The following is a 14,697-nucleotide window of genomic DNA, read 5'->3' as shown; positions in this document are numbered from 1 at the left end:
AAAGGGAGCCTCAGACCCATTCTGGACCTGTGACGCCTCAACAAGTCTCTCAAGAAGTAGAAGTTTCACATGGTCTCCATCATCCCCTCCCTTGATCTGGGAGACTGGTACACTGCCGTAGACTTGAAGGAGGCTTATTTCCATATTGCAGGATCACAGACGTTTTCTCTGTTTCATAGTGGATGGATGACATTTCCAATTCACAGCACTGCCCTTTGGCCTCTCATCGGCCCAAAGGCTGTTCACAAAATGTATGGCACCAGTGGCCGCTTACCTGAGTTGTTACGGGGTCTAGGTCTTCCCATATCTTGATGATTGGAACAAGTGTAGAGGAGCCTCAGTCTGGTGCGTTCCACCTGCCACGACCTGAGCCTGTTGATAAATGAGAAAAAATCCACCTTATGGCTGGTCCAGTGAATAGATTTCATTGGGACGATGCTTGACTCCACACGAGCCAGAGCCTTCCTTCTGAAGGTGTGTTTTCAGGCCATGTCGGACCTGATCTCCCAGGTGAAGAACCACCCACTCACTACTGCGATTGTTGGGCCACATGGCTGCATGTACATATGTGGCCAGTCATGCCTGGCTCCATCTCCGGCCTCTGCAAGGTGGCTGGCATTGGTCTACATGCCCAACAGGCACGACCTACACTGGGTAGTGAGGGTGCTGGATCACATCTGGTTGTCCCTGGATTGGTGGTTGGACCCCGGGTCAGTGTTGGAAGGAGTTCCCTTCGCGGCCCCATCACCTTCGCTGACACTGGTCTGATGCTTTGGACCTGGTCTGGAGATCCCACCTGGGCAATCTCAGCATGCAAGGCCGCTGGCTACGGAACGGTCTGGCCCTCCATATCAATATCAGAGAGCTCAAAGCAGTTTGCCTGGCTTGCCAAGTTTTCTTGCCCCACTTCAGGAGCAAGGTGGTGCAGGTCCTGATGGACAATACAGCCACAATGTATTACATCAACAAGCAGGGCAGAGCCAGATGGTCAGCCTTTTGCCAAGAAGCTCTCCACCTTTGGGACTTCTGTATGCAGCATGCCATTCATCTGGTAGCCACACATATCTCGGACCAGGAAAGTGTTAGCAGATGTGTTGGACCTTCGCATCTCACTATGAGTGGTTGCTCCATCCAGAGGTTGTCAGTATGATCTTCTGGAGGTGGAGGACTCCCCAGGTGGACTTGTTCGCGTCCTATCAGAACAGGAAATGCCAAGTATCCTGTAAGATCCAGGGGGACGGACAGGGACTACCTGTCCAGATGCTTTTCTGCTCCCATGGTGTGGGGCCTTGATGTACACCTTCCTGCCAGTGCTGTTGATCCAGAGAGTCCTTGTGAAGATCAAAGAGGACAGGGCAAAGGTTATCCTGATAGCCCCCGCGTGGCCTTGACAGCACTCATCCGGCACACTGCTGGATCTTTCAGTAGCTGTCCCACTGCAGCTATCCCTCTGGCCAGACCTGCTGTCCCAGACCCATGGCAGTCTTCTGCACCCAAACCTGGTAGTGTTGCATTTGACAGCATGGCTATGGCATTGCTGAATGAGGAGGAATGCTCAGCCCATGTCCAATAGATCTTGTTGCCTGGCCAAGTGGAAGAAGTTCATGTGCGGTACCTCGGACCTGGGTATCCAGGCTGAGCAGACTTCGCTGCAGGCGATCCTAGACTATCTTCTGCACCTCAAGCTCCATTCGACTAGGGCTCAGGCTTCGTCGGTAGCCTTCCTGGCCCAGACACCAATTCAGGATATCTGCTGGGGTGCTACCTGGTCTTCTATCCACACGTTTACATCTCATTATGTGCTTACCCAGCAAGCCCGAGACAATGCTGGCTTTGGTAGAACAGTGTTGCAAGCCACACGACCATGAACTCAGAGCCCACCTCCAAGGATACTGCTTGTGAGTCACCTAGAATGTAATTGACATGAGCAAGCACTCGAAGAAGACAAAACAGTTACCTACCTTTCCTAACTGTTGTTCTTCAAGATGTGTTGCTCATGTCCATTCCATTACCCATCCCCTTGCCCCTAAGTCAGAATTTCTGGCAAGAAAGAAGTGAGAGGGTGTAGGGTTGGTGGTGCCAAATATACTGACACGAGTGCGGCACTCTAGAGGACACCACAGCCGACCGTATGGATACCACTAAGGCAAAAATCTCCAGTGGCCACGCAAGTAGGTGCCTGCACACCTGGAATGGAATGGACATGAGCAATAGATCTTGAAAAACAATTATGAAAGGTAGGTAACCATTTTTTCTTATCTACACTGGTTTTCATTTTTGACCATTCTTGGACCTTTTGTAAAAATAAAGCCTTATGCTAAGAGACTAGGACTCAGTTCTGTTTCATTTGAAATTGGTGCACAACTCCCACTGACTTCAACAAAAGCAAGCCTAATGTGTGTCTTCACATTAATGCTCTGAGTTTTAAGAACATAATACTGGAAAAATAAGCCTGCATTCTTCATAAGAGATTTAATCTTGTATAACCCTTATCCCATTGCACTTACATTTCAGATTTTTAATCTGATGAAGTTTGATAGCTATACTCGCTTTCTGAAATCCCCGCTTTACCAAGAATGCATTCTGGCTGAAGTAGAAGGTCGCCCTCTTCCTGATCCACAGCGTGTTCCCAGCAGCCCCACATCTAAACATAGTATCAGCTCAGAGTGGTCCCATATCTCAACACCAAAAAAGGTGACTTTTGATTAAATTGCTACTTTTCTGAAAACTAAGTTATTATCCATAGCTGAACTTCTCCAACCACCCAGATTTGTTGGAAGATTAACAAGAATGTGTAGAAACTAATGTGTGTTCATATTTACCAGTGCTGACAAAGTATCTAATTGCCAAGTCTTAATGTACAAATTATTTTATTTGTCAATAGGTTTTTATCCATTCTAACAGAAGTTACTAACTCCCTTTTTAATATAATTTTATTTATATATTGCCTAAATAAGTGCATTTTGTTCTACAGCTGATGAAATGAGGTAATTATTCTTTATGCACCAATTCAGAAGTTGATTTTGATTGAAGTCCATAGTTGTTAGGAAACTAAGTTCTGGTATTTCAACTGCAGGTAGCCAGTTAAAATTCAGCCAGAGTTAGTAGTGAATGCTAGTACAATTGAGGGATGCTTTCAATGACCTAGGTGGAGCGAGTTGGTAATTTCAGTCAATGGACAATTGCCTACATCACAAAACCCACCAATGCTACTGTCTCAAAATATCATCCTTGCTATCCATCCAGCAGAGAGGTCAAAGGTTAAATAAGGTTGGAAAATGAACTTCCCTCTTATCCTTAGAATTTATCCCTTTACTACAATAGTATCCAGCTTCTGATCCTTAACAATGACTGTGTTAAGAAAACTTGTATCTAATGATATATATAAATTGAAAACTACCTATAAGCCACATTCTGAGACTTTTAAACTGAAATGATTGAATCAGTCCTGTTGCTACAGGGCCGAAGTAGGGGACGCTGAGCAGCAATTCTCTACAGTTGATAATCAGAACATCACCGGGTTGGCCACCTGTTGCATTGAAGGGGAGAGAGAAGGGAGCTTTGGCTGCTCCATTGTCTGTTCCCCTGACAGTTTGTGGGAGCCCTAAGGAGTGCATGATAAGCACTTAATTGTCTCTACCTGAGCATCAGAGAGCAGGTAGCAAAAGATATGCTCCTCCACCACACAACCCTAGAGAGGTGAAGGGGAGGAGAAGGTGATAACTAAAATCCAATTACAGCTTCCTGATTCTCTGCTCCAACACAGGTTGGAGAATATTCTAGGAGCTGCTCTAACTTGCGCCAACTGACAATGGACAATGGACAGTGACTCCAAAGGCAGCATGCTAGCAGGATAGCCAGCATGCTCCGCCCACTCCTCCCTATGCCCATCACATCCTTCTGCACCCGGAGTTTTGGGATGATACATATAAGAGTTGACTACACCAGGTCTCTTGCCTGTTTGGGATTCCCTTATACCTGTGGAATCTCCAGCTGGAGACTTGTAGTTGGTTTGTGTTGCCTGAGCAGAGAAGCAGAGAATTTGTCCCTAAACCTTGACTGTTGCCCTGGGATTTTTGAAATAATATATTTGACCTTCAAAGTGAAAAGGTTATTGCTGTAGAATATGATTTATACATGTTGGTTAGGGCAATGTGGGAAGTTTACTTTTCTGATGCAACTATTCCATGGAAAAAGAGAGGACTTGAATAAATCTGGTACCTTTCAGAAGAAATAATTCACACCTTCATCCCACGTGAAATAATAATAAATTAATTAATTAATAAAAAGTCCTATCTGGAAAGCCAGAATTCCTGGCAGTGACTGATTGTCTGGGCTGACAACTGATGAATTTATTCTTTGAATTTCCTGGCCTGTTTTCAGCCAAATCTTTCATGTTGTTTAAACATTTTTTATTATAAAATTTGTCTAGGTAAAGGAAAATTAAAAAACCCCATAGTCTTTGGAAGCTTTAAAAATTTGTAATACTTTCATAGGAATCAGAACTTTGCTCATTCTTATTTCCACAATCGTTGATCACCATTTTAAAATTTAAGAGTTTTATCTTTGCAACTAGATAACTTTACCACAGTATTCATTATTTGGTTGTAAAGGTAATTTTTAACTTTTTTTTTATGTCAGCCACTGTAATTTTAGGGCATCCACTATTTTATGGATAGAGGTTGTTTTTTCTTTTAAATTCAGCATTTTAAACAATATTTTAATGTGAAAAAGATAAATGCTCATTAAAAGAAAATGTAGGCATAACATAATTAAAAATATATCTACATTAATACTTTTCATCGACTATTATTTGTTATACGTAAGTAGATGTTAGTTAAGAAAGACATTATTAGATACCTGTATTAATTTTAGTTTATATTTCAAGCCTAGGTAGGTTGCTGTACAGTATATGAAATTCTATATTTTTTTTTAAAACCAAGTAAATGGAAATCCAATAACCCTTTTAAATCATTAGTTCTCTAGCTGTAGTCCATAGACTGCCAGTAGTCTGTGGAGAGCTGATTAGTCACATTATGCTGGTATTTCTTTTTTTTCCCAGCTGCGTCACTTTCCCAATTTACTTTTCCATATAAGCCGTTTTTATTGTTGCACTGGCATGTTATTTGATTGCCAGTTGCAGGGGAACTGGCGTACATAATAATGAGAAGGCAAAAAGACAATCAACCAGACTCTCTCTCTCAAAATATAGTCCACTTTTGGAGAGTTTGAGAATCCATGCTTTAGAGAATAATGTTTGCAAGAGTGCTCCAGCTAATATTTTATCTGTGTTTTGATGGTAGTTAATTGGAAAATCAAAGTCAGGGAGGTCCTTAAATGAAGAATCTGGAGAGGAAGATGCTGAGAAGAAAAAAAAAGGGACATTTTTCTCCTGGTCAAGAAGTAAGAGTGTGGGGAGATCGCAGAAAAAAAAGGAAAACGATGACTACCAAAATGGTGAGTTTCCAAGTCCTGCTTTGTTGCAAGATTGCTTCAGCAATAGACAGAATTGTTCCCACTATTAACACTCAGCAAGGAATCTACGCCTCACTACTACACATGACCTGGAGCAGATTTTTAATGATCTGCTGAGCTCTGACAGAGGGAAATGGTCATGTCCTGTGCCATAATAGCCTGGAACAGTGATGGAAATAGGTGGCGGTCTGTAGACAAAAGTCTGGGGAATGAGAAATTGGTAGCATTCTGGACCAATGAGATTTCCCTCAGCTGGTTGAACATGCCTTCATGAGGTCCTCAAACAGCTATATATGGAAATAAAACTATAGGTGTGTCTATGCCCAAGTTCATTGAATCAGAATGCTTTTTTGTAGAAACCTAGTTTACAGATAGGGAAATTACTTCTCCCTACAAAAAAAACAAAACAAAAAATCTCTGAAGGAGGCATAGAGGAACAATTTAGGGAGGGAGAACGAATTCCACAGGCACAGAATGTTACTAAAACACAATCTAATTGGCAGAGACTGGGTTGTGTAGCCTGTTCATTCAACTGCTACTCAGTCAGTAGCTTTTCTTAAGAAAATGGTAAATTTTGTGTGAGGCAACACTAAACTATTTTTAGTAAATGAGGTCTGGGCTAATTGCACTGTGTTTGAAGTAATTTATATTAGTGAGAATATTTGCATCTCTGTAGTTCACTGAAATGAAAGAGCACCACATTTTGGCAGTGCAGAGGCTTGCACAAAGCAATTAACAGGCAAACAGTTTTTAAAAATTGCAAAAACAAAACGACAAATTCTGAAATCCACTGCAGCAGTCAGCTACTCTAAGAAATTGTATTTACTGCTGTCTCTTCTTCCCCACCATCTGCCTACCATGGTTCTTGAAAAAGCCTTGTGAGCTGTACAGTTGATGTCAGGGGGCCATGTACACGAATGAGGACTGGAGAATCAGATACTAAGGTTATAGACCTAAACTTTAAGAAGTGACAAGGGATTGAGTTCTCAATTTTTGGGTGTCCAACTTGAGACACCTTAAAAGAGCCTGATTTTCAAGGCTCTGGTACTCACCTTGAAGGTATTGTAAATTGATAGTCACTTTTTAAAATGTAAGCAATCACCTCCAGGAACAGGAACCTTGTCTTTTCATCTGCTTGTAAAAAGCCACGAACACTTGGTGTTATATAAGCAATAAATAATTACGTTTAAAAAATGTTTAAATGTTCAGCATGTGAAGATAGTACAAGGATTTGGAATTTTTCTTTCCCAAATCAGAAAATGAATATTCTAGTCAGATGACTTGAGGTTTTGTAGCACCTTTAATGAATAGTAAAACCAAACATTTTTACATATCACTCTACTTTTCCCACTCTCAGATTTTATGCATACCAATGGACTATTTTGCAGACGTGAATCACAAAGCTCCATGTCATCAGCTGCAAGTCTTGAACTGGTAAGCTCCTTAGAATCAAATAGTATGAGAGGAATGGGAAAAAAAATGGGAGTGATTGTTACCTAGGAAATCAATAATAGCCCAATTTTTCTGCAATAGTATAAATAAACAAGATGTCTATATGTCTTTGTATGTAAATTTCATATTCTTTTTAGACTGAACTTATAAAAAAATTATAGCTATACTCATTTTGTGAAATAATAAGGGTCTGGTTGTTTAAACAGTTGTCAGATGAATAGTTTAAATATTTTTAAAGAACACTATTATAGTGCTATTTGTGATCCTAAACTATCTTTCTTATAATGTAAAGATAAATATCTCTTTTATGCATTTCGTATACTTATTTTTTTAAAATTGTCTTACCATCTCCAAAGCTATCCTGTCTATCCTTTCTCCTAGCTACCCCAACTCTCCTGTTCCTTTGGACATTATAATAAAAGTTTGCACTTTTATAAGGCCTTTCAATCCAAGGACACTAAAGCTCTTTACAAACTGACTCACCTTGCCTCCCAACTACTGCAGCTCTTAAGCTCTGCTATGAACAATTGCCTGTTGAATAACTCTTTGAGTCCTCTTCCTCTTGACTATATGTGAGTGTAACCGGGCGGACACTCACCCCTGCGGCGCCTCCTGCTGGTCACTTCGGGAATTAGCTCAAATTCCAGCTCGGAGCGCCCTCTGCAGGCCGGTGATCCGCCTTCCGGCTTCTGCTACTGGCCCCATGTCCCTCCCTGGACCCCGGTGCCCCTTTTACGTGGGGTTCTACCCCATGGCAGTAACCCCTTTCTCTTAGGGGTTTCCCCCTCCTGGGAACTCCCTCCTCTATTCCCACTTTGCCTCAGTGTCTTGGCAACTGCCCAGTCATTACCTAGCCCCACACCCTGGGGCAGACTGCAGTATTAGCCTCTCATCATCGGCAAAGGGGTTTGGACCTGCTGCCTTGGCCTACCCCTGGGTTGTACCCTGCAACCCCAGTACCTCTTAGCCTACTCCTAGGCTGCAGCCTGGGGCTTTCCAGGCAGGAGCTCCCTGGCTCCACTGCCCTCCGCAGCCCTGCTTCACCCTAGGTATCTTGTCTGGTCCCTTGCAGCAGCCAGGTCCTTCTCCCTCTGAACGCAGAGAGAGACTCTCTGGGCTCCTGCCTTCTCTGCCCTTATATAAGGGCCTGTGGCTCAGTTTGGGGCGTGGCCCCAGCTTCAGCCACTTCCCCAATCAGCCCAGCTTACAAGGCTGCTTTTTCCAGCCCAGGCCCCTTCCCTGGGCTGTTTTTAACCCCTCCAGGGCCGGAGCAGGGATCCGCCCTGCTACAGTGAGTTTGAACTCATTTCCTTGATGCCCTGGCTCTTTCCAGCCCAAAGCTGAGTATCCCTCCTCTCCCTTCTCCTAATCACTATAGCTTGACTCTGTTCCCAATGTTTGAGGGATAAAAGAGTGAAGCATTTCCCAGCAGCATTTGCAACTAAAACATTGCAACACATGCTCATATGTGGAGAAACAAGAAGTGAAGACACAGTAGTTATAAACAATGTAGTTCTACCTTCACAGTCCAAGCTAAATGAAATGCACAAAGTAAACAATATAAATGATGAAAAGTAAACTTAAAATTTAATGTCACCCTGGATTTAAAGTGACAAAGCGTATAAAAGAATATAATTTTAAAATACCCTTTTTTATCCTGACAGTATCCCTTTCTTTGACTTACAAATTTGATTCTAAGAATTATACAGATTCTTGTTGATATATGTGATGCTAGTGGGTAAACAGAGCAGTAAACAGTGCAGACCCATATTGGTAGCATCCATTTAAATTGAGTGTTTATTAAATACTTCAAAATATTACCTTGTAAAAACAATGTGATGGAGTTGTCCCTTTTGATACTTTGTGTGTACTAAGATGATTTTTCTGTGGCTATAATTAAGGCCTTACCAAATTCACAGCCGTGAAAAATGCATCATGAACTGTGAAACCTGGTTTTCCTTGTGAAATCTGGCTACTGTAGGAGGGTTGCGGTATTGACATCCTTACTTCTGTGCTGTGTTCAGAGCTGGGTGGCCGGAGAGCTGCGGCTTCTGGCCAGACACCCAGCTCTGAAGGCAACACCACTAGCAGCAGCACAGAAGCGAGAGTCGCATGGTATGGGAGAGGGTCATCACTTTTGGAGGGAGCAGTGCCAGTCTTATACAGGGCCGGCTTTAGGAAGTGTGGGTCCCAATTCGAACAGTTTCGATGGGGTCCCAGCAGGGATGACTTAAAAAAAAAAAAAACGTAAAAAAACACATGGGCTTTGTACTCACCAGGCGGTGCTCTGAGTCTTCAGCTGCACTTCGGCGGCGTGTCCTTCACTCGCTCCAGGTCTTCGGCGGCACTGAAGGACCCACCGCCAAAGTGCCGCTGAAGACCCGGAGCGAATGAAATACCCACCACTGAAGTGCCGCCGAAGACCCGGAGTGGCGCCAGGTGAGTAAAAATTAAAAAGGAGCCTCTAGCCAGGGAAGGGAATCTCACTGGGCGCGGGGCCCAATTCGGGGGAATTGGTGGAATAGGCCTAAAGCCGGCCCTGGTCTTATAGCTGAGCAACTGCCCATGGCGCCATGGTCATGGGGGGCGCTGGCCTGGGGCACCCCAGCTGGGAGCTCCTACCGTGCACTGGGCTCTAGCTGCTAGTCCCAGCCAGGCTAGGAAGGAACAGGACTTTCTCTTCCCTTGCACAGGCCACTCACAGGGCCAGGTCAGACCCACCTCTGGGATCTTCCCCCGGCTGCAGGAAGCTCCATGGCTGCTGGCTGGGAGCCAGCTCTGAAGGCAGCCCTGCTGTGCCAGCAGCAGTGCAGAAGTAAAGATGGCAATATCGTGACCCCCTACAATAGCCTTGTGACTGCCCCCACGACCTCTGTTTGGGTCAGGACCCCCACAGTTCCAGCACTGTGAAATTTCAGATTTAAATATCTAAAGCCATGAAATATAAGATTTTTAAAGTCCTATGACCGTGCAATTTACCAAACTGAACAGTGAATTTGGTAGGGCAGTTCCCAGCAGTTCCTCCCCAGGGGCTGCAGGGACATGCTGACTGCGTCCAGAAGCGGTGTGTAGCCAGGGTAGGTAAGGAGCCCGCCTTAGCCTCACTGTGCCTCTGGAGGGGAAGGAGTTGATCAGCAGGACCCGCAGAGCCCTGGGAGTATGCTTGGGGATGCCCAGAGGTCCGCCGACCCCAGTTTGAGAAATGCTGCTCTAGTGGAAAGTTCAGGGAAGGCAGTGTGGTACTGCCTCCTGTTTTCTCCCTGGTCTGAATTCTCCCTTCAGGGGTGGCTGCGCTTAAAGTATGTTTAGATTTGTGAAGTTTGGTCTGTGGTAGTGTCTTTGTCTTAAATTGAAATAGTTCTAAAAAAATTACCTGGTAATAGATAGATTTTGAAGGAAAGGTAAACCTCAAACATGGTTAAAAGTGTGATCCCTTGCTTAGTTTGATTTGTTGGACTGTAACACTGTGCGTTTTGTTCTTAACTTTCATTTTTGTTTCTGACAAGTCTGATGCCTCTCGCTTATCTGCATCTGTACCTGATAAAGAGAAATCCTCAAAATACTGCTGTATAAACCTTCCAGATGGCTCATCCTGTAAAATGGTTGTTAAATCAGGATTCTCAGTCAAAGAGATGTTATCTGGGCTCTGTGAGAAACATGGCATTAACATAGCTGCAGTAGACCTTTTTTTAGTTGGAGGAGACAAGGTACTGTATATTCCTATACTTTTTTTAAAAAATTCAGACTTCCTAGTCAGTTTACTAATATGGGATTATTGATTATTTAGAGGAATACTCTACCTCTTTGTATTCAGACTTCATATTGACGATAATAGGATTTATGTATGTTGCTCAATGGAAGAATATTAGTGAGCTCATTACTGGAATACTGTGTCCATTTCTGCTACTACATTTTAAAAAGGATATTGAAAAATTGGAAGGGGTTCAAGAGGGAGCTTCAAGAAGATTTGAGGTCTGGAAAACATGCCTTAGAGGGAGGAGATTAAGAACTTCAGTCTGTTTAGTGTGTCTGAGAGAAGTTTAAGTAGTGACTTGATAACAGCCTACAGTATCTACATGGAGAAGAAATTTTTGATAGACAGCTCTTTAATCTGACAGAAAAAGGCATAACAAGATCCAGTGATTGAAAGCTGAAGCTAGACAAATTCAGATCAGAAATAAAGTGTAGTTTTTTAATAGGGTATTTAACCATTGGAACAATTTATGAAGCGAGGTGATGGATTCTCTATCATTTGAAGTCTTTAAATCAGAACTGGATATCTTTGTAAAAGAGATGCTATAGTTCAAAAATGTTATGAGCTTGATGCAGATTTAGTCTGATCTCTTGCATAACACAAGACAAATGATCCTAATTTACTTGTCTTCCTTGTAAAATCTGTTTTTTTAAATCTTTCTGCCAACATTATTTTGTCGTATTTTCTGATGTATCATTCTGTTTGTTCAGCCCCTTATGTTTAAGTGCCCAGGCCTCGTATGAGATGCTGAGAGCTCTCAATACCCATTGACTTTAATGGGAGTAGGGAATTGCTAAGCACCTCACAGAATTGGCCCCTACATCTTTTGGAACTATCCAGAGAAAAAGAGAAACTAATCATGTTGCTTGCTGTAAATTAATACAATAATAGCCGTACACACAAAGCTTAATAATTGTTCTGTCTCTCTTCTTGGGCTAATTTTAAAATTGCTTTTTTTGTTTTGCACAGCTGTTGCATATTGTTAAATGATATATAACAAGTGACATGTTCCCAATTTAACATATTTTCTCTTCTTCATATTTTCTCTTCTTTTGTTCCAACCATATGCTCTATAGCCACTGGTATTGCATCAAGACAGTAGCATCTTGGATTCTCGGGATCTACGTTTAGAAAAACGTACTTTATTTCGGTAAGAGAAAAAATATTATCTTTTTGTGACATTTTCCACTCCAGCTAATGTAAATGGGCCAGAATGCATTCTGAGTTATGTCTGTGCAATAAAATAAAAGTGAGTATAACACAGAATAACATTTGATATGCTGTGTCTGCTTCCCTGTCTGTAAAATGGGAATGTCATGCTTCCTGGAGTGGCCCATGAACATGTGTGCCAAGCTCAGGGCAGACTATTACAAACCACAGTAGAAACCCCAAACTGGTTGTGAGTTCTATACTTAGATTTCACCAACCACATATTAAGTGTGAATTCCTCAAGCACTATAACAGCTTTAACATGGAGTCACAGACAGTTCCTTATGATACTTCAGTCTATCTTGCCACCTAGCCAGATTTGCCTTTGTGATAGATAGTCTCTTACACCAAAAACCACAACAATATTCAGTGTACACTCAGTCCCAAAGGGCTAGTCACTTACCTCAGGTCAGTTGTACCTCACACCAAAGACAACCTTTATAGTCAATCCTGTAATAAACTGTCTAAAGATTTATGAATTACAGTCTAAGGCTATGTCTACACGGTGCAGCTTACAGCTGTGCCACTAGAGCCTTGCCGCTGTAAGGCACACAGTGTAGCCAATCTTTGTCGGCAGTAGAGAGCCATCCTGCCAACATAATAAAACCACCCCAAACAAGGGGCAGTAGCTTTGTTGGTGGGAGATGCTCTCCCACTGACAAAGCGCTGTCCACACTGCTGCTTTTTGTCGTTAAAACTTTTGCTGGTCAGGGGTGGTTTGTTTTTTTTCAAACCCCTGGCTGACAAAAGTTTTAATGACAAAAGTGCAGTGTAGACAAAAGTGCAGTGCAGCCTTAGATTCCAAAACATAATAGAAGTTGCTGTAATGTGCAAGCTCTGTTTGTCCTTTAGGGCTAACCCAAGCTAAACAACTGGGGATCCCTTGCTTATGCTTAGAGCTATTGCCTTCTTCCTGAAATCCAAGTAGCACAGGAATAACAATTTCTTCTTGACAGGGATTTTTATTCCCTTTCCCCAGAGTTCAAGTGGATGGGATGAGCATTTGTGCACATCTCCTCCGCATAGGTGTTGGGGGAGCAATCAACAAACACTTTTGTCCCCTGATGTTCCACAATGGCTTGTCTATTGTGATGGGGCAAGGCCAGATGGCTACAGTAAAGTAGCAAGGAACAGGTATGTTAGCCCCAGGCTAAACAAATCCCTGGTACCATGGTAACCAAATGGTAGTTGCTCCAGGTTAATCAAGACACCTGGGGCCAATTAAGATCCTTCTAGAAGGCAGTGGAGATAGCTAGCTAGATCGGGACACCTGAAGCCAATCAAGGGCTGGCTGGAACTAGTTAAAAGCCTCCCAGTTAGTCAGTGAGGTGCAGGTGTCAGGAGTTATAGGAGGGAGCCATGCTGTTGGAGGAATGAAGCAGTACGAATCCATATCAGGTGTAAGGAAGGAGGCCCTGCGGTAATGGTGAAGGAGATATTGAGTAGGGGGCTGCTGTGAGGAAGTGGCCCAGGGAATTGTTCACATCCTATTTCCAAAAAGTCAGCTACCATAGCTGCTAATTTTAGGGTCCCTGGGCTGGAGTCCGGAGTAGAGGGCAGGCCCAGGTTCCCCCCTTCCCTCCCTGATTAATCACTGAGACTGGGAGACAACAGAGACTGTGTGAGGGAGGATTGCTTCTCCTCACCTCCGTTGTTGGCTTATGATGAAAATGGCTCACTAAGCTGTGACCCTTGCCTCTAGAGAGAGAAGGGCTACCTGGCGGATCACAGTGAGCCTCTGAGGCTAGCAAAAATCTGCCAGGAAGCACAGGACCCACAGAGTCAAGAACAGAACTTCGGCACACTATGGACCAAAGGGTTGGAGAGGAAATGATACCTCTTGTGGTAAACTAGTATTTCACACTTGGTAATGCTTCTTTCCTGACTCTGGGGGTTTACAGTTTTAGAGCAAACACTTTTATAGGTACAGAGCTTACACTTAAATATTACCTTATAACATAGGATGCAGGTATTATAAATGAGATTAATGCAAGCAGCAATTTACAAGCATTTCATAAAGTCCAAAAACTAAATACATCTCTATAAATCTCATACCTATTTTAACGGTACTAACACACAGGTAAGTCAGACTGGTTTCCAGTTGTGCATCTGTCAGTGTTCAGTGAGGCCTAGAAGCCTTGACATGAGCTGGCATCTGGTCTGCCATCACAGGGGATGATGATGCTTACCTTCTTTGTAAGGAGCTTTGAGATCTACTGATGGAAAGTGCTATTTACTTGTGTTACTGTACTTGTGAAATTACTTTATCTAAAGTCTGAGTATATATCCATGTAAACAAATTATATTTTAAAATTTGGGATCCCCTAGTTGAATTTATCCTTATCTTTAAAAAAAAATACATCTTTGTCTGTATGTTACCTATAGGAAGGTCATTGGTTCTTTAAGACACGGAGATCATAAATTATATCTTAGACCCTCTTAAATCTGGGAAAAGTTTGCTCTTTGAATAATGCACAATATCCAACTTGTAATAATCTAAGAGGAATTTGTTGTCAGATGCTACCGGTGTGGTGCTCTGCTCTGTTCAATGTTGATATCACTCGGCTGCGTGCGTGTGTTCCCTCTGTGTGCTGTCCCAGCTCTGCGCAGATAGCTGACACAGCAGACCCGAAGAGAACCCTCAATTACCACAGAGTCGGTTACTCTACAGGGCATACTAATAATATGTGCCCCTGGTAAATGGACTCAACTCAGGGTACGTCTACACTGCACGATTATTTCGAATTAGCTTAAACCGATATTACAAAACAGATCTAATAAAATCGGTTTAGCACGTCCACAGTGGG

At 42.9% G+C, this 14,697-nt stretch overlaps 1 protein-coding gene across 6 annotated transcripts in view; it reads left to right on the top strand.

Moving 5' to 3' along the window:
- Positions 1-14,697, top strand: part of RGS12 (regulator of G protein signaling 12) — a 168,153-nt gene that overhangs the window by 121,401 nt on the left and 32,055 nt on the right. For all 6 annotated transcript variants that reach the window (XM_032788633.2, XM_032788635.2, XM_032788637.2 and 3 more), the window contains 5 exons: positions 2,515-2,694; positions 5,304-5,457; positions 6,833-6,909; positions 10,434-10,634; positions 11,758-11,831. In XM_032788633.2, coding sequence (XP_032644524.1) covers positions 2,515-2,694; positions 5,304-5,457; positions 6,833-6,909; positions 10,434-10,634; positions 11,758-11,831 — 686 coding nt within the window. The remainder of the gene's footprint in view (positions 1-2,514; positions 2,695-5,303; positions 5,458-6,832; positions 6,910-10,433; positions 10,635-11,757; positions 11,832-14,697) is intronic.

Source organism: Chelonoidis abingdonii, chromosome 5, assembly GCF_003597395.2.
Source record: "Chelonoidis abingdonii isolate Lonesome George chromosome 5, CheloAbing_2.0, whole genome shotgun sequence".
NCBI lineage: Eukaryota > Metazoa > Chordata > Testudines > Testudinidae > Chelonoidis > Chelonoidis abingdonii.
This window is presented reverse-complemented; position numbering and strand designations above follow the sequence as displayed.